This window comes from Bos javanicus, chromosome 19 (assembly GCF_032452875.1).
Source record: "Bos javanicus breed banteng chromosome 19, ARS-OSU_banteng_1.0, whole genome shotgun sequence".
Classification (NCBI taxonomy): Eukaryota; Metazoa; Chordata; class Mammalia; order Artiodactyla; family Bovidae; genus Bos; species Bos javanicus.
Window position 1 is genome coordinate 1,127,269 of NC_083886.1, and position 25,505 is coordinate 1,152,773.

Below are 25,505 nucleotides of genomic sequence, written 5' to 3' on the forward strand. Positions count from 1 at the left end.
TGTTACTCCTTCACTCAACTGTTCTTCCTCCATGTATCTATCTAAGAATTTCTATCTCTGTGCTTGCTTTGACACTGGCTAACCACATATAGAAGAAGTTCTGAAGTCAAGATCCTATGGAAAATCCAATTTCATCCAAGTAACATATATGAAGAATTTAGTAACAAAGCAATAAGACCCTAGAGAAAAACTTACTGTAATCATCAAACTGTGGTTTACAGATATTCTTTCCATTGCCTATTTTGCAGTTTAAACATGAACACTGAAGCCACGGTAAAGTACATTAAAGTCATTCATGTCGATGTATGGCAAAACCAATACAATATTGTAAAGTAAGTAGCCTCTAATTAAAATAGGCCTCTAAATAAAATATTAAAAAATAAATTTAATAATAAGATATTAAAATAGCCTCTAAATAAAATTTTTAAAAAAGAATAAAAAAAAGTGCTTAAAAAATGCCTACAGTTTGCCATACCCTTGCATCATGGGACAGATTCTAGTCTCTCTTCCTCCAGGCTACAACAAAATGTTGGTTTCTGTCCCTTCTTTTCCACTAAATCATCTGAAAAATTTCTTAAATTTAATGTTTTACAACAGATATAATCCTCTCTTTGTATAGAAATCATAACTGTCATGTCATTTTGAACGTCCTAAGCTACTCTCCTCTTAAACAAACTCCTCACAGCATTTTTCACCTCTGTGTTTCTCACTGTGTAAATGATAGGATTTAACATGGGAGTAAGGATTGCAAAAAACACAGCCACCCACTTATCCACAGGGTAAGTGACCACAGGACGCATGTAGGTGAATACACAAGGACCAAAAAAGAGCACCACTACTGCAAAATGGGAGCCACATGTAGAGAGGGCTCTGCGCCGTCCTTCAGAGCCATGAGATTTCAAAGAGCTCAGGATGACTATGTAGGAGACAAATAGTATGGAAAAAATGAGCAAGCACATGCCCCCTGTGTTAGCTGCCACTACCATTCCAAGTCTATAGGTGTCACTGCAGGCAAGTTCCATCAATGAGAAGAAATCACACATGAAGTGGTCAATGACATTGTGACCACAAAAGGTCAGTTCAGACATGAACATGAAAAGAATCTGCATGGTGGCATGCAGGATACCCCCGATCCAGGCCACCACCACCAGGAGCTGGTAGAGCCCTTGTCGCATGATGGTCGTGTAGTGCAGAGGCTTGCAGATGGCCACGTAGCGGTCATAGGCCATGACAGTGAGGACGATGACCTCTGATCCTCCGAGGAAGTGTTCTAAAAAAGCTGAGTCAGGCAGCCACCCCATGAGATGGATCTCCTCTGGTACAGTAGGTCAATGGTAATTTTGGGGGTGGTGACAGAAGTCAAGATGGCATCTATGAAGGACAAGTGAGTGAGAAAGAAGTACATGGGAGTTTTTGACAGTGCAGAGCTGAGTGAGACAGTGATGACAATGAGCAGATTGAACATCATAGTGAACAGGAAAATGAACAAAGAGACAATGAAGAGTATCTTCTGCAGGAGTGGATTCTGTGTGAGTCCCAAGAGAATAAATTCAGTCACCTTTTTAGGAGGCATTGAGACATCCATTTAGGAAGCGACATTCTCCTAGGAACTGAATTTCCTACAAATGAATAAAGACTGATACATATTAATCATGAAAGAATTTAGCCTGAATTTCTTAGGAAATCAATAGTTCAGCCACTGTAACTGTGGAGCATGTCCTTGGCATTTGCCCCAGTACTTGTTTCAAGTCTTTTTTTTTTTTTTCTCCATGATGCTTTCCATCTCTTCAGACACCCATCACCTGTCCCTGTAAAACATATAGAGGGCAATAGTTGATGTGTAATTTACTGAGCAAATACTGGGCTCTCTACATAAGATCTGGACTCTTTTCCTGGTTCCAACTCCATGTGATTCTGCTAAGTCATCTTACTGTTCCTTGCTTTTCAGTCCTTTTTCACCTGTGAGTTCACAAATTGTAATTTCGGATATATCTGATAAGTTTATATTTGTATCAAAGAGGTAATAATTATTTCCTCTTCCATGACAATTTACATGTGAACTTTCAATTGTAACTATGGAAAGAAAGATACTATCAGTAACTATCTATAATAAATAGGGAGTTTAGAGAAATGTATCTATCAATTGCAATACACTTTACCTGGTACCAAGCAGACCACATAAGTTAGTCAGCTGTGTTTCCTCACTTACTATCATATCTGGCATGATATTGACAGTGTCTGAAACCTATTAGGTGATGAGTAAGTGCTTGAATTGCCATTTTCCATGGGTAAAGTATGCCTGCTTCCTGAGACCATAATCATAGGAAGAATTCGAATGTTGTTTTCTCCTGATGTGTTTATCATTACTCTCTACTTTATAAGCAACATAAATAAACATTTGAAAGGAAGCTTCACCTTAGTTTAATAGTTTCTAACACCCTTTATGGGTTAAGTATGAGAATATTTAATTGTCTGTAGGAAATAGTATGCTACAGGGTAATTTTGCTTTCAAGATAGATCAGTTGGTAAAGAATCCCCTGCAATGCAGGAGACCCCTGCTTGATTCCTGGGTCCTTAAGATCCCCTGGAGAAGGGATAGGCTACCCACTCCAGTACTTTTGTGCTTCCCTTGTGGCTCAGCTGGTAAAGATAATTATGGCATTTGTAAAATTACACTTTTTATTACTCAACATTCCATTCCACATGCAATATAATGCAATTTTCAATAAGTTTACAGCTTCTGTAGACTTGTAATGTGTGATTTACTGAGAAAATATTGTGCTGTATACATGCATTCTTGATTCTCCTCTTGATTCTAGTTCTGTTTGACTGTGCTAACTCATCTCGGTGTCCCATTCTCAGGAGCCTTCCTCTCCACCTCTGAGTCTGAAAACTGTAATTCTCAGATATATCTTGTAAGCTGATTGGTATCTAACAGAGGTAAGTGCTATTCCCTCATCCATGAGATTTTACATTTGAACCCTCAACTGTAACTATGGAAAGATGTTAAGTATCTATAATAAGCAGAGAGCTTAGGGAAATGTCTACGAGTCTCTGGAAGTGAAGGTGAAACTGTTAGTCTGTTAATTTGTCTGACTCTCTGTGACCCCTGGACTGTATCTCACCAGGCTTCTCTGTCCATGGGATTCTTCTGGCAAGAAAACTGGAATGAGTAGCCATTCCCTCTCCCAGGGGATCTCCCCAACCCAGGGACTGGACTTGAGTTTCCAGAATTGTAGGCAGATTCTTTACAATCTAAGCCACCAGAGAAGCCCAAACTGGTGTTCATTATTTGATATTTTTTATCCTTCAAAATCCTACTCCACATTCAATTTAAACATAGTCATATTCAATCAATTTATAGCTTCTATTGGAGAAGGAAATGGCAGCCCATTCCAGTATTCTTGCCTGGAAAATTCCATGGACATAAGGGCCTGGTGGGCTACAGTCCTTGGGGTTGCAAAGAGTTGGACATGACTAAGCTACTAACACATAGCTTCTATAGACTTGGATAAAAAAAGATTTTGCATAGGGGTTGAGGATCTTTCATCAAAGGAAGTATTTATTTTCAAAGTTCTAAAAATAAATTTTTAATGTGGATATCGGAAAGCACTAGTCAGCTAGGTAAGTTAGATAGATAATACACTATACATACAGACTTACATTCACAGACAAGCACATATAAAGTCTATTACTTATGATTGGTACATACTACAAGTTCATCCATTCAACAGATATCTGTTGGACACTTATTATGTATATGAATGTTTTTTTGTTCCCACAAAGTCATGAAGAGTGTTCCTTTTAAATACCCTGACTAACTGAAATCTCATTACCAAAGAGCAGCAATGCATTCGTCCATGATAGGAATACAATTTCTACTCCTTTGTATTTATGCTACATGCATTCTCATGTTTTGTTTTTGTTTTTTCCACATCTTCTCATAGCAAACATCATCCACTATTCCTGGCTACAGGATACTGAATTACTAATAGAATGAGAAATTTGGGAACTTAGAGAGGAGACAAACATAGTAAAATATACTCTGCATATATATATGTATATATATATATATATATATATATATATATATATATGTGTGTGTGTGTGTGTGTGTGTGTGTGTGTGTATCTTTCAAAAATAAATGAAGAGCTTTATTATTATTATTTTTTTTTTTGCTAAGATGAAAATTGTACACTTCTGTAGAAACAAAGTATAGTAATTTCACTGTATTTCCTTATTCTGATGTGGGATCTCCTGACAGACCAGAAAAGAGAGGTAGGTGTGTACATATAAGTCAGAATTAGAAGTAATTAATAAATATATTTTAAAATAACTATGAAGAAATATATATTTTTTTCACATTTCTTTGTATCCAGACTATTTTTTCTAGGAATAAACCCTAGTGGAAAGTTTTCTTAAAGGAAAAAAAAAATCAACATTTACAAACACAATTCACAATTCACACAATTTTTTCAACACAATTATTAAAAACTATGGAAAAATATAGAAATGACATGGAATGTTCAGCATTGGAGAAATGGTAAATTATAGTAAAGATGTAAATTATAGTACATCCATTTGATTAATATGTAGATTTTATAGAGCTTTTTTTAAAGCTGTGCAATATCAGATGGACAATCTTAAATTGTAATATACACTTGAGAAAATTTTGAATGCAGATGTGAATTGTATAATTATTCTAATTTAATTCAAACTAATTTATATATGCATAATATATATATATATATGTATGTATATATGTAAGAAAAAGACCCAAAACATTTTCACTTCTAAACTGATAGTATTGTATTTGAGTCTTTCTTAACACTTTGTATACTGCAAAATGTATTTAAATGTCAGATAAGTGTGGGTGAGGAGTGATTGTATGATTTGTAGGATCCATTTAAGAGAGTCTATTGTATGCTTTGTAAGATCCATTTAAAAGAGTCCATGACAATATGATTTCCTTGAAAAAAAGAAATTCTCACCTATGAACTTATCTGACTTAGGTCCATGGCCAGGGACTCAGGCAGCTGTTAGTTCACCAAGAAAGAAAAGTTGTAAGATTTAAAAATGACAACTAGTTCTGCTACAATAAGTGACTTTGCCTATTTATAAATGGCACCTCTGGATAAGCCTTAAAAGTACTACCACATTTCCTGTTGCAGCAAAATCTGTAAAGTTACTTAGCTGTGGCTAATAGGACCTCAGGGGTATTTCACCATCGTTAGCAGATCCTGTCAAAATCCAATTATTTCATGTAAGTTAACTAAACAGCAGAGGGAAATTTTATGGCACTCATCTTTAATTTTTAACTCTTTTGAGTCAACATGAAGACAAAACACTGTGACAAGAGAAAAAGAGGTGACCACCTACACATTTATGTATTTGATGAAAAGAGTTTATTATAAAGTCCTAATATTTAGTGTTGTGTAAATTAAACATTTAGGTAGGTAACTATCTGATTTTTAAATGTTCATTACAATAATTGGTTTTTAAATTGATCTACCATTTCCAAAAGCATGATTTTTAAATCCTGTTTTTAGATGTTCACTAATTTAAAATTATGTATCCTGTTATAGTACTGATACTTCACATACCTGTGTAGCCCACACTGCAGGTTGATTCTTTAGTCCCTGAGCCATTGAGGAAGCCCTGTAGTCTGCTATATATATATAATATGGCCATCCTAACAGGTGTGAGGTTTCATCTCACTTTGGTTTTGATTTGCATTTCCTCCTGATTAGTGATGTTGAGCACATTCTTATGTTCCTCTTGGCATCTGTATAATTTTTTTAGAAAAATATCTATTCAGGTTCTTGGCCCATTTTACATGGGGTTATTTGCTTTTATATTATTTAGTTGAAGTTATTTATATATTTCGATATTAATTCTACATAAATTCATGATTTGCAAAAATTTTCTCACATCCTAAAGGTTACCTTTTCATTTTGCTTCCTTCCATGTGTAGAAGCAGTCTGGATTTAAAACTTGAGATCCAGGACTTCAGGCTGATACAATGTTGGGATGATGCTTACCTGACTTGATAGTTTTGGCTTCCTCCCTCTGAGAGTCCTAAACTGCTCTTTTACAAGTCTGATGACCTCTCTTCTCACACATGGTTCACACAGTCCTGTATACAGAAGAACCTGAGCTTCTAGCCATCCCTGCCAAGGCATCATTCATGTAATTGCAGTCATTTTTTGCCCTCTGTAAAGCCCAGCAATATGCTGATTAGTAGACAATGACATCTGCCCACCCCATACGGAAGAGAAGAATTGTTTAGTTAAGCTTTGCCTAAATTCATTATGATCATATGCAGAGCAGTGAAAGGAAAAATACACCCCATATACATAATAGACACAGGCCTGTGTGTGATCACATCAAATACATATGTATATGCATATGCAAACTCATCTCTCAGTTAAGTCAGTTCAGTTGCTCAGTTGTGTCTGACTCTTTGCGACCCCATGATCTGCAGCACACCAGGCCTCCCTGTCCATCATCAACTCCCAGGGTTTACCCAAACTCATGTCCATCTAGTTGGTGATGCCATCCAGCCATCTCATCCTCTGTCAACTCCTTCTCCTCCTTCCTCCAATCCCTCCCAGCATCAGGGTCTTTTCCAATGAGTCAATTCTTTGCATGAGGTGGCCAAAGTATTGGAGTTTCAGCTTCAGCATCAGTCCTTCCAATATCCATAGGCAAATACTGGCCATGTGTTGTCAGGTACAGAATCTGGGTGTGTTCACATATAGGCACATATCTGCAACTTGGTAGAAACCTATATAAGATTGAGCATCTTGGTGTAAATAGTTATAGAGATTAACATGAGGTTGGATACAATCTGAGTGTGTGGTGGGATATATACATGTGTGTTGTTGGATCAGGCCTATGGATGTTTGGATCTTTGGATACAAAGTCTCATGGCTTTGGAGACTAAACTGTAATTCATACCACAAAGAGACACTGACCCTTTCTGAGCAGCTCGTTGAAAATGTGTTAAACCCAAATGCTTGCTATTATTTGGTGGGCTGCCATCTATGGGGTTGTACAGCATCGGACACAACTGAAAGAGACTTAGCAGCAGCAGCAGCAGTGTGTTTTGAGCGAAGAAGGCAATGGCAACCCACTCCAGTACTCTTGCCTGGAAAATCCCATGGACGGAGGAGCCCGGTAGGCTGCAGTCCATGGGGTCACTAGGACTCAGACACGACTTAGTGACTTCACTTTCCCTTTTCACTTTCATGCATTGGAGAAGGAAATGGCAACCCACTCCAGTATTCTTGCCTGAAGAATCCCAGAGACGGGGGAGCCTGGTGGGCTGTCGTCTATGGTGTCACACAGAGTCAGACATGACTGAAGCGACTTAGCATCAGCAGCAGTGTGTTTGGAAGACTTTGAGATAATGTCAGGAATCTCCAGGTAAAGGAATAAAAATTAGGATATAAGGTTACTCATACAGTGTGGTTTACTAGTGGGGAAAAAAAAAAAAAGCAAAAACAAAAAATATTGCCCCGTAGACTTGACCCCTTAGACTTAACCCTTCATAAATCAAGACTGAATAAGGTATGCATACAAATAAGCTTCTTTGACCACATGCTTCCAAATATATTAGAGGCAGATTATATTTTCCTTCAATATTGATTCAGAGACAGAGGGAGAATATTAGGAATGAAATCTCTGTCTAAGAAAGATATATCCTGGCCTCTTTACTATATAATCATCTTTAGTTCATTTATAAGAGCAATAAGAATTATATCTATGGTCAACATTCTTCTTAACAATGATATCACCCAAAATATCTGGTGACAGCTTCTGTAGTGTATATTTGAAGCTCGTGAATTATTCTAAATTTACACATAAACAGCAAAAGCTATATTTGTATATGAAACTGGAGCCTTTTATACAGAGCGAAGTAAGCCAGAAAGAAAAACACCAATACAGTATACTAACACATATATATGGAATTTAGAAAGATGGTAACAATAACCTTGTATATGAGATAGCAAGAGAGACACAGATGTATAGAACAGTCTTTTGGACTCTGTGGGAGAGGAAGAGGGTGGGATGATTTGGGAGAATGGCATTGAAACATGTATAATATCATATATGAAACGAGTTGCCAGTCCAGGTTCGATGCATGATACTGGATGCTTGGGGCTGGTGCACTGGGATGACCCAGAGGGATGGTATGGGGAGGAAGGAGGGAGGAGGGTTCAGGATGGGGAACACATGTATACCTGTGGCAGATTCATTTTGATATATGGCAAACCAATACAATATTGTAAAGTTAAAAAATAAAATTAAATTTAAAAAAAGATATGTATAGAAATACTGTAAGCAAATAAAGGAGACATTCAACTTAAATTGTAACATGCAAAGCTCTATAAACAAAAAAATACATGTAAAGTTCTAATAGACACAAAAGTAACACATATGTGAAATATAAACATATGCTGTCTTTATGTGAAGAGCAATGAACCAAGTTTTATGTCATATTTCTAATTCTTTTCAATATCTGTGCTGTTGTTTAGTCACTCTGTCATGTCCATCTCTTTAATGACCCCATGGACTGCAGCACTCCAGGCTTCCCTGTCCTTCACCATCTCCCAGGGCTTGCTCAAACTCATGTCCATCCAACCGTCATGTCCTCTATTGTCCCTTTCTCCTCCTGCCTTCTGTCTTTTCCAATGACTTGGCTCTTTGCATCACATGACTATAAAGTATGGAGTTTCAGCTTCAGCATCAGTCCTTCCAATGAATATTCACAATTGATTTCCTTTAGGATTGACTGGTTTGATCTCCTGACTGTCCAAGGGACTCTCAAGAGTCTTCTCCAACACCACAGTTCAAAAGGATCAGTTCTTCAGTGCTCAGCCTTCTTTATGGTCCAACTCTCACATCCATACATGACTATTGGGAAAACCATAGCTTTGACTATACAAACCTTTGTTGGCAAAGTAATGTTTCTGTTTTTTAATATGCTGTCTAGGTTGTTCATAGCTTTTCTTCCAAGGAGCAAACATCTTTTAATTTCATGGCTGCAGTCACCATCAGCAGTGATTTTTGAGCCCAAGAAATAGAGTCTGTCACTATTTGTAATGAACTCTATTAATTTTGAAAAAGATTACATTATTTAAGAGAGAAACATGGGAAAATCTTCTCCTAATTAAATAAATGTATGGTATTAGCTATAGCTTAACTCATCATATAGAATATAAACCTGTAGTCTCAATAGAGACATTTTAACCCAAACAATACATCCTTCCCAAAGAAATTGTGGATATCTTAAAAAATCTTTTCAACAAAATATATGCATTGAACTAGAAAATTACAAAATATTTTAAAGCATATTTTGATCATTGGAAGTATTCATACAATAAATCCACTCATCATGCTGATATTATTAAACATGAGGATACATTACTAAGTTAAATAATCACACATGTCTTTCCTAGGAAGAAGAAGTCTTGATTGAAAATATGTGATACATTTTCCAGGTGCCTCATTTTCTTTTTCTGGTCCAGAGCTTTTTCATGGTATTTTTCACTTCTCCATTTCTCAGAGTATAGATTAGAGGATTCAGCATAGGAGTGAAAACAGTGTAAAACACAGTCAAGAATTTGTCAATAGTTAAAGTGGAAGGAGTTATCACATACATAAAAATACAGGGCACAAAGAAGAGGAGCACCACAGTGATGTGGGAGCCACAGGTGGACAAGGCTTTGAGCCTCCCTTCCTGACTAAGTTTCTTCAGGGAGCATAGAATGACCCCATAGGATATGAGTAAGAGTGTAAGGATGATCACACAGATGGCCTCATTTTTGGGCAGCACTGTGAGGGCAATGATATGGGTGTCAGTGCAGGCTAGTTTTAACAAGGGGTACACGTCACACACAAAGTGGTCCATGACATTTGGGCCACAGAATGGAAGGTTGTAAACAAAAAAAGGATGAAGGACAGCATGCAAAAACCCACCAACCCAGGCCAAGAGCAGTAGCAGAACACACACTCGCTGATTCATGATTGTCAAATAATGCAAGGGTTTGCAGATGGCCACATAGTGGTCATAGGCCATGACCACCAGGAGTAAAATCTCAGTACCACCAAATAAATGCTCCATAAAAAGCTGGTCCATGGAAGCTTGGAAGAAAATGGTTGTCTTCCCACAAATGAAGCTTTTAATCATACTCAGGATGAAGTTAGTAGAATAAACAGCATCCAGAAATGACAAATTTCCAAGGAAGAAGTACATAGGGGAATCCAGCGTTGGACTGGCCACCACAGTGATGACTATGAGTACATTGCCCATCATCATGACAATGTAGATGAACAAGAACACAGCAAATAATATTTTCTGACCCTGGGGGCTCTGAGTGAGCCCCAAGAGGACAAACTCAGTTACATTGTTCCTTTGTTCCATAGGCACTTCTGTTTGTCTTATTCCAGAGTTCAGTTCATAATTCCCTGTATAGTGACTTCCTGAAATCTTGAACTAACTTGTTGTTTCAACAAGTAGGCAGTATGGATTATTAACCACCAATACTACTTTCAGATATGACAACACACAGCTTGTTAAAGGATAATTCCTAACGTCAACAAATTTACAGACTAATTCAGAAGCATGTGACTAGAGACACGTGGGAAAATTCCACATTATTAAATAAATCAGGTGCCAAAACTAGCTTTTGATATTGAAGCTAATTGTACCTATAGAGAAAACATATAAAAATAAACACAAATTAAAGGTTTAATAGAAAAGCAAAGCAAAGTTTACCTCATATTTACTTTCCATTTAATAAAGCATGTTACTGTCCACATTTTTGTGTGGAAGAATCTTCTTAATCAATCATCAAAATCCCAAATAGATATATTCGACAATTTCAAATTTGTCTAAGGACTTAGGAAAAGATACCACAACAATAGACAAAAATAGCTTATGGAAATTACTTAAATTTTAGCAATATACACAAAGTTATATCTAAATTGAATAAAGATTTCTGAATAATTAGCTAATAAATGAAATAATAACATAAAATATATAAACAATTAAATGAAGACTGTCCCTAAATGGGCAAAAAACATATGATCAAATGCTGAAGCTCACTTGTGAATAGAAAACTGGGAATTGAAGAAATGGCTTGCTTTTAGAGCATTAGCTTAGGTTCTTGAAAATTATTCAATCAGGTCTACAGGTGCTATCTTTTTTTCTTTGGCAGATGAAGAAACAGCATTTAGATAAGATATTAACTGAATCTATATTTTGATTTACAAATATCTGCTCATGATAATATCCTCAAATAATTACACTTGAAATTAATCTTTAAGAATGACCTTGAAAAGGTAAACTTATTTCAGATTATTAGAATATGAAAGCATCCAAAAAGAGTGTTACAGAATAGAATCAATCTTCACATATTTAATACTCACAAATGATTTCTGACATGAAAATCACAAAGGACAACTCTTGAAAAGTTAATTCTTACATCACCAATGTACCCTTGGAAAACATAAAGCTTTGTTCAGAATTTTGTGTTTTAATACACTTCCTGGGTTACCTGCATAAGGAGAATGGTGTTCAGTCCATGTTCTGGGCTCTGGTGACTTCTCCTTGTCCTTCATGAGCTGATACCCTCTCTGGAAACAGACAGCATCATCACTGGACCTTGAACTGGTTCAGTATGATCAACTCCATGCTTGTAGAAAGCCTACTTCATCTCAGTCATTCAGAGAAATATTAATTTTCAAGTTGTTGAAGTTTTCAAAATTAATATAAATGTACTCTAACTTAAATGCTCTGAATCTTGATTATAAAAAGAAATTCAGAATGTTCTTGATTGTGTGAATTTGTCTTAGTAACAAACATATTAAAGCAACACTTTGATCAGAATGAGAGAAAGCATCAAACTGTGATATATTGCTTCAAATAAAATTTTGCTATTTGTTCTTACACCAGTGAAAGTGAAATAGTCTTTGCAACATTTGAGTCTCAATCAGTTCTGCTTTCCTGTCTTTTTACAGCATTGTTGAACTTTGAGTTTGTAAAGGATGGAGAATAATTTCATATAAACTTTATTACATTTTTATTTCAATTCAGGAGGAAACTGCCATGTTATTACTGCTACAAACACTCTATGAGGTAAGCATGAAAGACCATAAACACTTTGTCTACATTTAACTACATCATGTATAACTGAGTCATTCAATGGATGCACCTCCAAGGGTGATTTTTTTCTAATTAAATTCACTGGGACCTTAATCATAATTTTGAGGTAGACTTTATCTCCAGGGATACCACCAGGATAATCACTGTGTAGAACAGGATTGAACCCTGTTTTCTGAGAGAAAATCTTAAGAAACAACTTGGGTCCTATCAACAAAAGGGAAAAGTCCAGTCTGGGCAGAAATGTAATATGTAAACATTTTCCTATTTAAATCATGGCCTTCCAGTGTGGCAGATCTTTAAGCTTAAGCTTTCTTTGAAGATGATATCTGAACTGATTTACAAATATGATGGATGAAAATTTCAGAATAAGTCATTAAAGCTTATTTCAAACGCAGATAAAGTTTGTCCCATAATTTGTCACATAATTTCAGACAGGCAAGTTGATAGAACCAGATAAGTCTTCCAAAAATAAGCAACATTTTAGTTGAGTTCTAAAATAAAATTGATAGAACAGAAAAGATGGCAAAGGAATTCCATGAAAAGGTACACCATTTATAAAGTCAAAGGGTGCAATACCTGTGTGTGTGTGTGTGTGTATGTGTTAGCTGCTCAGTCAAGTCCAACTCTTTACAACCCTATGGACTATAGGCCTCAAAGCTCCTCTGTTCAATGAATTTCCCAGGAAAGAATAGTGGAGGGAGTTGTCATTTCCTGCTCCAGGGCATCTTCCCAAGCGAAGAATAAAACCCAGATTTCCTGCACTAACAGAAGGATTCTTTATCATCTGAGCCACAAGGAAAGCCAGTAATACCAGTGATATGTAATTTAAACTAAATTACATATTCAGTGTGAAAAGATCAAACTATGAATTTAGAAGATCACTGCCCTGGATTATCTCAGAATTCACTGAGACTTCTTTCTGAAAATCTTTAGTTAGATGTTCCCATTTCCTGACCAATAAATATTGATGCAGTCCAATGTTGTTCTCACCTCTATAATAATTTTCAAATTTTTGTATGCAATATCTCCAATTTTCAGAGAAGGCAATGGCAACCCACTCCAGTACTCTTGCCTGGAAAATCCCATGGATGGAGGAGCCTGGTAGGCTGCAGTCCATGGGGTCGCTAGGAGTCAGACACAACTGACCGACTTCACTTTCACTTTTCACTTTCATGTATTGAGAAGGAAATGGCAACCCACTCCAGTATTCTTGCTTGGAGAATCCCAGGGATGGTGGAGCCTGGTGGGCTGCCATCTATGGGGTTGCACAGAGTCAGACACGACTGAAGTGACTTAGAAGCAGCAGCAGCAGCATCTCCAATTTTGGACATCTGCATTTGGGCATCAGTTTAGATACGTAATTTAAAATGTTACACAGTATAAAGGTGTTCTGCATCTCATTAAATGGTACTGCATTTGTTCAATGTCACTGCTCAGACAAGAAAGCTCACCGTGTTATTTACTCATTTATTGATCTCCCATGACTTATCCATACCTTTAGCAAAGTTTATTGTCTCTGCTTTCAAAATGTATCATAGATTGATCGTCCCTACCCCATTTTCTTCCTGGTCACTGGGGCAGCCTCCTTGAAGTACGTCCATGAAAATTCTGGCTTTTGACAACTTGTTATCCTAAAACAGTCCAATGGTTCTCTTTAATTCTTGTTCCATTATATCCCTGCATTGCTCAAAACTCCCATGGTGGATTCCAGTCATATACTCACAGTTTAATGTATCACTTTTAACATTCAGAGTAACAAGAATGGGGATCCCCATTTTCCATTTGAAGAAATTAAGATTCAGATCATCTCATTAATTTCAGTAAGGTCACAAATTTTTTAAGTGATAAAACTAGAATTAGAATCTGTCTTCTTTCAAAACAATTTAATTACTTAACTAATAAAGTTATACAACTGTGAAGCCTGATTCACACTACTTAGTCTTACCTTGTGGAGGCTTGATCACAGTCTGAAGAAAGACTTTTTAAGCTATTCATAAATCTTGGAATTCTTTTACCTGGAACTTGAAAGCTGCATTACTACTTAAAGAAGTATTTTATTTCGTTCAACTATCTATGAATTTTCTCCAAAGAGTCTTCTGATTATTCAGAGAGTGTTTTTATTTACACTATAGATAATTTAAAAGAAATTCCACAATGGTGAATGGAATTGTTTCCTTAATTTCTCTTTCTATTTTCTCATTATTAGTGTACATGAATGCAAGGGATTTCTGTGTGTTGATTTTATGTCCTGCAACTTTACTATATTGATTGATTAGTTCTAGTAATTTTCTGGTGGGGTCTTTAGGGTTTCCTATGTAGAGGATCATGCCATCTGCAAACACTGAAGGTTTTACTTCTTCTTTTCCAATTTGGATTCCTTTTATTTCTTTTTCTGCTCTAATTGCTGTGGCCAAAACTTCCAAAACTATGTTGAATAGTAATGGTGAAAGTGGGCACCCTTGCCTTGTTCCTGACTTCAGGGGAAATGCTTTCAATTTTTCACCATTGAGGATAATGTTTGCTGTGGGTTTGTCATATATAAATTTTATTATGCTGAGGGATGTTCCTTCTATTCCTGCTTTCTGGAGAGTTTTTATCATAAATGGATGTTGAATTTTGTCAAAGGCTTTCTCTGCATCTACTGAGATAATCATATGTTTTTATTTTTCAATTTATTAATGTGGTGTATTACATTGATTGATTTGCAGATATTGAAGAATCCTTGCAACGAAAAGAATAAAATACTTAGGAATATATCTACCTAAAGAAACTAAAGACCTATATATAGAAAACTATAAAACACTGGTGAAAGAAATCAAAGAGGACACTAATAGATGGAGAAATATACCATGTTCAGGGATTGGAAGAATCAATATAGTGAAAATGAGTACACTACCGAAAACAATTTATAGATTCAATGCAATCCCTATCAAGCTACCAATGGTAGCCTTCACAGAGCTAGAATGAATAATTTCACAATTTGTATGGAAATACAAAAAACCTCGAATAGCCAAAGCAATCTTGAGAAAGAAGAATGGAACTGGAAGAATCAACATGCCTGACTTCAGGCTCTACTATAAAGCCACAGTCATCAAAACAGTATGGTACTGGAACAAAGACAGAAATACAGATCAATGGAAGAAAATAGAAATCCCAGAGATAAATCCACGCACCTATGGACACTTAATTTTTGACAAAGGAGGCAAGAATATACAATGGATTAAAGACAATCTCTTTAACAAGTGGTGCTGGGAAGTCTGGTAAACAACTTGTAAAAGAATGAAACTAGATCACTTTCTAACACTACACACAAAAATAAACTCAAAATGGATTAAAGATCTAAACATAAGAGCAGAAACTATAAAACTCCTAGAGGAGAACATAGGCAAAACACTCTCCAACATACATCACAGCAGGATCCTCTATGACCCACCTCCCAGAATATTGGAAATAAAAGCACAAATAAACAAATGGGACCTAATTAAATTTAAAAGCTTCTGCACAACAAAGGAAACTATAAGCAAGGTGAAAAGACAGCCTTCAGAATGGGAGAACATAATAGCAAATGAAGCAACTGACAAACAACTAATCTCAAAAATATATAAGCAACTCCTACAGCTCAATTCCAGAAAAATAAATGACCCAATCAAAAAATGGGCCAAAGAACTAAATAGACATTTCTCCAAAGAAGACATACAGATGGCTAACAAACACATGAAAAGATGCTCTACATCACTCATTATCAGAGAAATGCAAATCAAAAGCACTATGAGGTACCATTTCACGCCAATCAGAATGGCTGAGATCCAAAAGTCTACAAGCAATAAATGCTGGAGAGGGCGTGGAGAAAAGGGAACCCTCCTACACTGCTGGTGGGAATGCAAACTAGTATAGCCACTATGGAGAACAGTGTGGATATTCCTTAAAAAATGGGAAATAGAACTGCCTTATGATCCAGCAATCCCACTGCTGGGCATACACACTGAGGAAACCAGAAGGGAAAGAGACACGTGTATCCCAATGTTCATCTCAGCACTGTTTCTAATAGCCAGGACATGGAAGCAACCTAGATGTCCATCAGCAGATGAATGGATAAGAAAGCTGTGGTACATATACACAATGGAGTATTACTCAGCCATTAAAAAAGAATACATTTGAATCAGTTCTAATGAGGTGGATGAAACTGGAGCCTATTATACAGAGTGAAGTAAGCCAGAAAGAAAAACACCAATACAGTATACTAACACATATATATGGAATTTAGAAAGATGGTAACAATAACCCTGTATATGAGACAGCAAAAGAGACACTGATGTATAGAACAGTCTTTTGGACTCTGTGGGAGAGGGAAAGGGTGGGATGATTTGGGAGAATGACATTGAAACATGTATAATATCATGTATGAAACGAGTTGCCAGTCCAGGTTCGATGCATCATACTGGATGCTTGGGGCTGGTGCACTGGGACGACCCAGAGGGAAGGTATGGGGAGGGAGGAGGGAGGAGGGTTCAGGATGGGGAACACGTGTATACCTGTGGTGGATTCATATTGATGTATGGCAAAAACAATACAATATTGTAAAGCTTAAAAACAAAATAAAAATTAAAAATAAAAGAAAAAGAAATTCCACAGTGCACAGGGTGGGAGGGGGGAAATGCTTACCATGTTAAGATAATTTATTGGAAAGAGCAGCCAATCCTATGTTTCCATACTAAGAAACCAGCCATTTCTAAGGGAAATTTATCTCAAGTAATTTCTTCTACTAACTTTAAAATAGAAAATACCCTTCATTTTTTTTAGTCTCTTTCATCCTGTCATGTTGGTGTAGACAGACAAGTTGACTTGAGATTTTGAGAGATATTCTTGTGCTTTCTTTCTTCCATGTCTGCTTTAAGCCTCACAAAAGACCTACTTAAAATTTTATATCAATTCTTAAAAGGATATCATTTTTTCCCAATAGAGTTGAAGATCACTGGAAATTTATCCCTTACAATATTTAACATTAAATCATAGAACCAAATGTTAATATGTTGAAGACTGATTCATTCTTAATTAAAATCGCTGGGATTTTTAACTAAATTTAAAAAATAAATCTGTATAAATATGCTACAAACCACATCACACATTGATGTTAAAAAATGTGACAAGGGTAAAAAAAAATGGCTACATTTTCAGAATACTGCCATCAACAACAAAATATCAGCCCAAACATTTTATTCCAGTGGAGAATAATTTATCATGTATTTTCCCACTTGCCATAGCAAGGTTTTTTTTCTTTTTGCCTGCATGCTTAGTCACTCAGTCATGTCTGACTTTGCAACCCCATGGACTGCAGCTTGCCAGGTTCTTCTGTACGTGGGGATTCTCCAGGCAAGAATACTGGAGTGGGTTGCATCCCCTCCTCCAGGGGATCTTCCCAACCCAGAAATCGAACTCAGGTCTCCCTCATTTCAGGCAGATTCTTTACCATCTGAGCCACCAGGAAAGGCCTTTTTTTTTTCTTTTCCTTTATTACTCAGTTCATTCTGCGTTGATGTTTGGTTGAGTATATAAACATTTGTCATCACTTCAGATTAATATATAAATGTGTAACCAATTATTAAATTGAATTTAATGTGTCTATTTCAGTACATAAACTATGCTATGGGTGGGGCTTCCCTGGTAGATCACTGAGTAAAGTATTTGCCTGCAAAGCAGGAGACCCAGGTTACATCCCTGGGTTGGGAAGATACCCTGGAAAAGAAGCCTGGGAAATCCTATGGACAGAGGATCCTGGCAGGCTACATTCCATGGGGTCTCAAGTTGTCAGACACTACTTACTGACTAAATCTCACACACACTATGCTATGTGTGAGGTCATGTCAATTAATAAAATGGGTGAAATCATATAAAAGTTCCCCCTTGCATGGATTTTATATTGTTACAATAGATTTGACAAAAAAAGGAGGAGACAGATTAAAAAACTGTTTGCAGTCTTATCAACTACAAATTGGTGCTTGTGGTGGGCACTTGTCATTTACTCTACAAGGATCAAATCACACGCTTCTGCATTCAACACACTCTACATGGAGTTCAGGGTGGAGCGTGAGACACTCTATTCTCAGGGGAAAACTGAGAATAGGTTTTCAGATGGTTAGATACTCTCAGGAACTGATTTTATGAGTCAAATTTTCCCCATATCTAGAAAAGCACTAAGTTCCTTCATGGTGAAATCTGGTCCGTGTGACTAGCAGAAAACTTCTGAAAAAGTACATGCTGGATTGCATGAACTCCCCTTCACCTAAACCACATGTATAATGACCTCCCCTCCCCATCTCTTTGGGCAGCTTCACAGAGCTATCTGAGGTGCTGTCTCTCAGGCTGAAGTCCCCATTATGCTCCTATAGAAATAAGAGGATTTCATTCTATCATGAATAATGTAATCAATCATGGCCAAACCTAAAAGTTGTGCTTCAGATGAGATCCAAAAGATAGAAAGTGGCTTCCATTAGAAGCACTCTTACAGGCAGTAAAATTAAGTAAAAGGTAATTATCTTATTTCAGAGATGAACTGGTTTATATGTAAAAACACTAAAGACAACAAGAATTTTTATTCCAATACTATGCTGAGTGTTAGTTCATATCTTGTTCCTGATTTTAATGGAAAACTTGTCAAACTTTCAATGTTGAGTATGACGTGAGCTGTGTGTCTAGCACAATCTTAATTATTATATTAATATGCTGAGATACTTTCTTTCTCTTCCAAATTTGATGAAAAAAATTATTTTTACCAAGAAAGGATGTTGGATTTCTATACTATCACTGAATAATACAAAGAAGGGGAAAAAATTAAGAAAAATTCCATTTATAACAACATTGATAAGAACAAAATGATTGAGTAAACATAAGTAGGGATGCAAAAGCTTTGCACACTGAGAACTCCAAAACATCACCAAAAGATGTTAGAGAAGGTACATAAATGGAAAAATGTTCAAGAACAAGAATATTTCATATTATTAAGACATCAAGGTGACCTAAAGATCTACAGATTCAATGCAATCTCTGTGAAACCCCCACAAAATTTTTGTAGACAAAAATAAAAAAAATCCATCCTAAAATTCATATGAAATATCAAGGGACTTGCGATAACCAAAATGATCACAGGTCTTCATTCTAAAACATACTATAAAATTATGGTAATATGAAGCATGTGACACTGGCATCAAGACAAACAAGTTGAAGTGGCTGTGATGGTGAAATAGGAAGACACTGAATTGATATCCTCCCATAGAACACTAAAATTTCAACTACTTTTTAAAAAATTTATTTATTTTTATTTTATTTTTTAACTTTACAATATTGTAAAGGTTTTGCCATATATCAATATGAATCCACCACAGGTATACATGTGTTCCCCATCCTGAACCCTCCTCCCTCCTCCCTTCCCGTACCATCCCTCTGAGTCGTCCCAGTGCACCAGCCCCAAGCATCTAGTATCGTGCATCAAACCTGGACTGGCGACTCATTTCATATACGATATTATTCATGTTTCAATGCCATTCTGTCACTGTTAATGAGAACAATCAGAAAACTAGCAGATATTCTATGACTAAATACATGAAATAGGAACTACACAAAGACCAATAGGACTCGGGTATACAGGGTAGAGTCAAGTCTCATACCTCAGGCAGGCAACATACCTAAGGGGGGAAATCCAGTTGTAGAGCTTCTCCCAAAGGAGTATATGTGTCTGAGCCCCACATAGTGCTACTCAGCCCAGGGTTCCTACACTTGGAAAGTAAAAAAAAAATGAAACTGTTAGTTGCTCAGTTGTATCCAACTCTTTGCGACCCCATGGACCATAACCCACCAGGCTACTCTGTCCATGGGATTCCCCAGGCAAGAATACTGAAGCAGGTAGCCACTCCCTCTCCAGGGGATCTTCCGGATCCAGGGATCAAACCTGGGTCTCCTGCATTGAGGATGGATTCTTTACTGTCTGAGCCACCACAAAAACCCCAGCAGCAACTTTATGAGCCACTAATGGAAACAATGTTCAAATATTGTTCAGATAGGAAAAGCTCTGTATAACTCTTAGGATTCTAGTCTTCCCATTTACATGGAATACATATCAGGTCTTCTGACTGAAGGTGTCAAGCATCTGAAACAAATAAGATCAAAACTAGAATTTTGTAATTCAAAATTTATAGAAATATATGAGTGAAAAAGAAATGTAAGTAATTAAACTTTCAAATGATGCTTTCTATAATTGTTATGCCATGAGAAAGAATTTAGTTCTTAGTTTTAGGTTGAGGAACATTTTAAAATCCTTTGCAACATCAACTCTCCTGAGGATAGATGTGACACAATGGTATTAAATGTCTTGAGAAATGTAAAGATCATCAGATTAGGAGACAGAAATATTAAACTCTGAAAAATTGGGAAGAAGGGATGCAGGGCTGGTGCTGGTCATCTCCTGGGTGGGTCCCAGGTCCACTATGGGATCAAGGTGTCCTAAGATAGCCATCTTGATAGCAGGTGGGTGGGGGTGTGTCCTTGCCCAGCTAGCTGCTTGGTCTTGAGTTTTCCAAGACTGATGCCACCTAGTTGATGAGTGGGACTGGGTTCCACCACTGAAACACTAGGTGAGGATTACAATGCAATGCTTGTCAGCACCATGTCCTTGTCATGGGATAGCTGGCTAAAATGTTTGTTACTAGTAATTATGTTTCAATGTGAATTGTAATATTTTTTCCACCTCTCTGGGAGGCTCTTCCCAATATCAGCAAGGTGTGTGACTCAGGTTCCTCTCAGAGTTCTATTTCTTCTTGGACTGTATGTGATTTTGTGTGTGACCAATACGAAATATGTTTTCTACAAGCCTTTGGTTCTCTGAAAAAGAATCCTCATTGTCTTTCAAAGTTCTACAATTTAGGGGGATTTTAGTCTTCCCCTGTGGCACAGGGGTAAAGAATATGCCTGCAATACAGGAGACCCAGGTTTGATCCCTGGGTCATGAAGCTCCCCTGGAGAAGGGAATGACCACTATTGTCCCTTAAAATGCCTTTCTTAGAAATTATATTCTCGTAACCACCTCCTCATTTAAAATAGCAATACCACAAATATATTACCTATGTATGTTTTTATGTGTATCTGTGCATTATGTATAAAAACAGTAAGAAATGTTCACCCCAAAAGAAATCACTTTTACTTTGTGGTAAGAGATATTGCACACATTTCAAATACACATTAGGGAAAAAAAAAAAAACATAAAAAAATAAAAGAAATTGACATAATGTGATTATTTAAACTCAGACCAAACCGAAACTCTTGCTGTGTTGCAAACAACTACACAGATCTATATCCAGCTAGTCTCACCTTATCACACTCTTTAAAAATATTTTTCATCTTACCCATTACTAAAAATATTAATTTTTTTTTATTTTTACATGATTATTATCCATCTATTTCTCTGGAATCTTATTTTCACATAAAAATAACCCTTTATCTTCAACAGGTATACCCAGGTCTCATAACTCTCTGTCTTATTGAATAAACAGAACAATTATGTGGGGATAAACTAAATAAGTCAAAATTTCTGAAAGTGAATTTCTCATTAAGCCATTTTTCTTTCCAGTAATACATGTTAACACTATGGCATAGCAATGTGAAAAGCCCTATGGACATAGTACTTACTTAACTATTCAAGGTGCTAATCTCATGTTCAAACAGAATGTCAATCTCCTCAATGACTGAGATCCTTGTTTTCAACTAAGCATCTCTTTCACCCAAGTGGTACTTCCTTTGAAACTCAGACATTTGAATTCCATTTCTTGAGTACATTTTTCATGATGCCCATGAAGGTAATATATGTGCAGAAAAGAGATCATCAGATGATTTTTCCTTGACATTGGAGGGGTCATGCTTTAGTGACTGAGCATGAACATGAGCAAGAGAGAGGGGTCAAGAGAGTGTAAGTAGCCTGGTAAATGGAGAATAAGAAAGAGAAACTGAACCCCTCCCTCCCAAAAAAAGAGTAATGCCTCAATGACAGTTTTCACAATGTGGCCAGTGGTCAGATCCATGTTTTGATGTTTTCGCCTCATGACAGGAGGAGTTCTGTGAAGTGGAGTGAATAAAGGAATCCAACTCTAAGAGACTTCATATTCTTGCTTAACTTTATTGAGTTTCATTTCCCTCTTGGATACAATGGACTGAAACTCAATCAACTAATACCTGTCCCTACGATAAGAGAGTCAAAGTTTGTAAAGAACCTGTCAAAATGCATGCCTCATAGTTGGCCTTCAACAATAGTGAACTCACTTTACTCACTTAATGCCTCCTAAAATTTTAACCAAATAAAAATTCCATATTAAAACAATGTATCCTTATACACCAGATCCAGACATTTTGTCTCCTTAACTTTTTTAAAAAATATATTTATTTATTTTATTTTTTAACTTTACAATATTGTATTAGTTTTGCCATGGAGAAACATAACTGTGCCTAATGTGATTTTTTTTTTTTTAATGAATCAAAAGTAGTTACATGGCAGTTGTTCCTCAGGAGAGATTATTGGGAATGAGTGAAAAGGAATTTCTAAAGGAGATTTAAACTTACAACCAGCAAAACTTCACTCACTGAGATTCCATACAGCCTACACATCCTTCTTCAGTTCTGACACCTTCCAAGTTTTCTGTTGAAAATTTATTATTCATGCAGCATTACTTTTCTCATTCCTCTATTGAGCCTCTGATACAGCCCCCTAAAACACAATCATTGGTCTTATTTTTCATCTTCAAATCTTCCCTTTGGTCTTAGAGTAGAAACAACATGTACTCAAGACTTTTCTATTCACTGCCCTTGGATTACTCTCATCTCCTCTTATCTCCTCATCATAATAAACCACATATCATTTAGTCTTGATTTGTTGAATGGTTTAATTCTCACCAGAAATTTCAAAAGACCATTTTAATAGATTAAATGTTGATTCTATCATCTTCCAGGCTTAGACATTGTGAGAAAAAGTGCTGTTTCCTATGAATTTGAGATAATTATGCACAATTTACTAAATGCCATTACCCCAGTACCATGTTCAAACATGTTCAAATTATGGAATAAATAGCTCCAGTTGATCATTGAGTCTAAGAAAGTGACATCTGTGATAAGTAACATGGGCTTCTGTGTTGTAGTCAGACAAGCTTAGATTTATAGTTATTAACAATATAGGATGACCTGGTATTCACGTATATGGAGGAGCATTATAGGTACTCCCAGTTTTCTGAAGTTAACTTTAAGCACTTGGTTTTTATGAAGAACAACATTAATACTTGATTTTACTAATTAAAAAAATGGGATTTTTAAAATTTAAATTTATTTATTTTAATTAGAGGCTAATTACAATATTGTATTGATTTTGCCATACATGAACATGCATCCACCACGTTGTTTTTACAAAAGCCAACACACAAGACTCCATAACCATACAAATGTTGGTGAGGTTTTAAATATTGCTTTTTTTTTTTTTAATTGAAGCACAGTTCATTTGTAATGGGTTCGTTTCAAGTGCACAGCAAGGTGATTTATTTATAAATATACCTATCTATACATGTATAACGGAGAAGTCAATGGCACCCCACTCCAGTACTCTTGCCTGGAAAATCCCATGGATGGAGGAGCCTGGTGAGCTGTAGTCCATGGGGTCGCAAAGAGTCGGACACGACTGAGCAACTTCACTTTCACTTTTCACTTTCCTGCATTGGAGAAGGAAATGGAAACCCACTCCAGTGTTCTTGCCTGGAGAATCCCAGGGACAGAGGAGCCTGGTGGGCTGCCGTCTATGGGGTCGCACAGAGTCGGACAAGACTGACGCGACTTAGCAGCAGCAGCAGCAGCATACATGTATAATACTGGGAGGGATTGGGGGCAGGAGGAAAAGGGGACGACAGAGGATGAGATGGCTGGATGGCATCACCGACTCGATGGACGTGAGTTTGAGTGAACTCTGGGAGTTGGTGATGGACAGGGAGGCCTGGCGTGCTGTAATTCATGGGGTCACAAAGAGTTGGAAACGACTGAGCGACTGAACTGAACTGAACTGAACTGAATATATATATATATATATATATATATATATATATATATATATATTTGAGATTCTTTTCCATTTTAGATTACCATTACCATACTAATGTTTCTTTGTAAAAGTGAAGTGGTATAACTTGAACTTTCAATAAATGAATAAACTTGTACAGCTGAAGTATATTGTAACACGTGAGACAAAGCTACAACACATTAACACTATCTTCACAAAAGAGGTAAATCAATAAGATCACAGATAATTTTTTCCATCTACATGAAAAAACATACAACAGACAACTCATTTGAAAGAAACTGAGTTAGAAGCCCTAGGTTGAAAGTTTGTTAGGGAACTTCATTCTGGAGTTATAGGTCCTGGACATACTTTATGGGAGAAGCATGTGTGATGTGAGGCAAGTAAATCAGTAAACCTGTCTTGGCTTCAATTTGCTTCTCTATAATTTGGGAACAATGATAAAGAAACTACCGGTTTTGGTTGTGGATAAATCAACTGAAGTCAATGTGCCTGGTAGATAATAAAGGGTTCATATAATGTACTTATATGGATCAGATATGCAGAGCAACAGCTTTGGAAATTAACCATTTGCTTTTCTGTTGAGATTTGCAAGAGATGTTTACTCTTGTTTCAAATGGCTCCTCAAGTCTTGGTATAAAAAATGAAAATGTTTTCTTTATATTCAATAAAAAAAAAATGTGAGCCATAGGGATATTTAAGAAAAAAGAGCAAATTAAGAGTAATTTCAAAATTTCTGCTTTATCTTCTCTATTACAAAGAGAATTAGAGTTAGAGTGTAAAATATTCTTTCCTTCTTTGGTCAGTGACACTCATTTTGCTTTTGATAAATCCATAGTGCAGGGGAAAAATTAGCTATTATTCCCTCATTCAACTCCTTCTTCACCATGCATTTACCCAATGATTCTATCCAATGTTTGCATTACCACAGGGTAAGTAAAAATGGAAAAAAAAATGAGATTAAGGTCCTATGGAAAAGCCAATTTCATCAGAGTAGCATATGAGAAATCTGAAAAAGCAGCAGTAAGACTCTGGAGAAAAACTTCTTACTCTACAATCATCAAACTGTGGATTTAATGTTCTTTTCATTGCCTATTCTGAACCTATGAACAATGAAACTTTGACAGTGTACATTAAAATATCAGTATGTTTAAAATAATGACTAGCCAAGATTAAGAAACCAACAAGTGTTAGTTCCTGGATCTCTCTCCCTCTTGATCTACAAAATTTCTTACTTTTCAT

General features: G+C 36.4%; 1 protein-coding gene and 1 pseudogene across 1 annotated transcript; both read right to left on the reverse strand.

The window, feature by feature from the left end:
* Positions 1-650: 650 nt before the first annotated feature.
* LOC133233044 (olfactory receptor 4C3D-like) lies at positions 651-1,585 on the reverse strand (annotated as a pseudogene).
* Positions 1,586-9,511: 7,926 nt separating this feature from the next.
* Positions 9,512-10,429, reverse strand: LOC133231545 (olfactory receptor 4A47-like). The gene has a single exon (XM_061389923.1). The coding sequence runs from the start codon at positions 10,427-10,429 to the stop codon at positions 9,512-9,514; it is 918 nt and encodes a 305-aa protein (XP_061245907.1).
* Between the last annotated feature and the right edge of the window lie 15,076 nt (positions 10,430-25,505).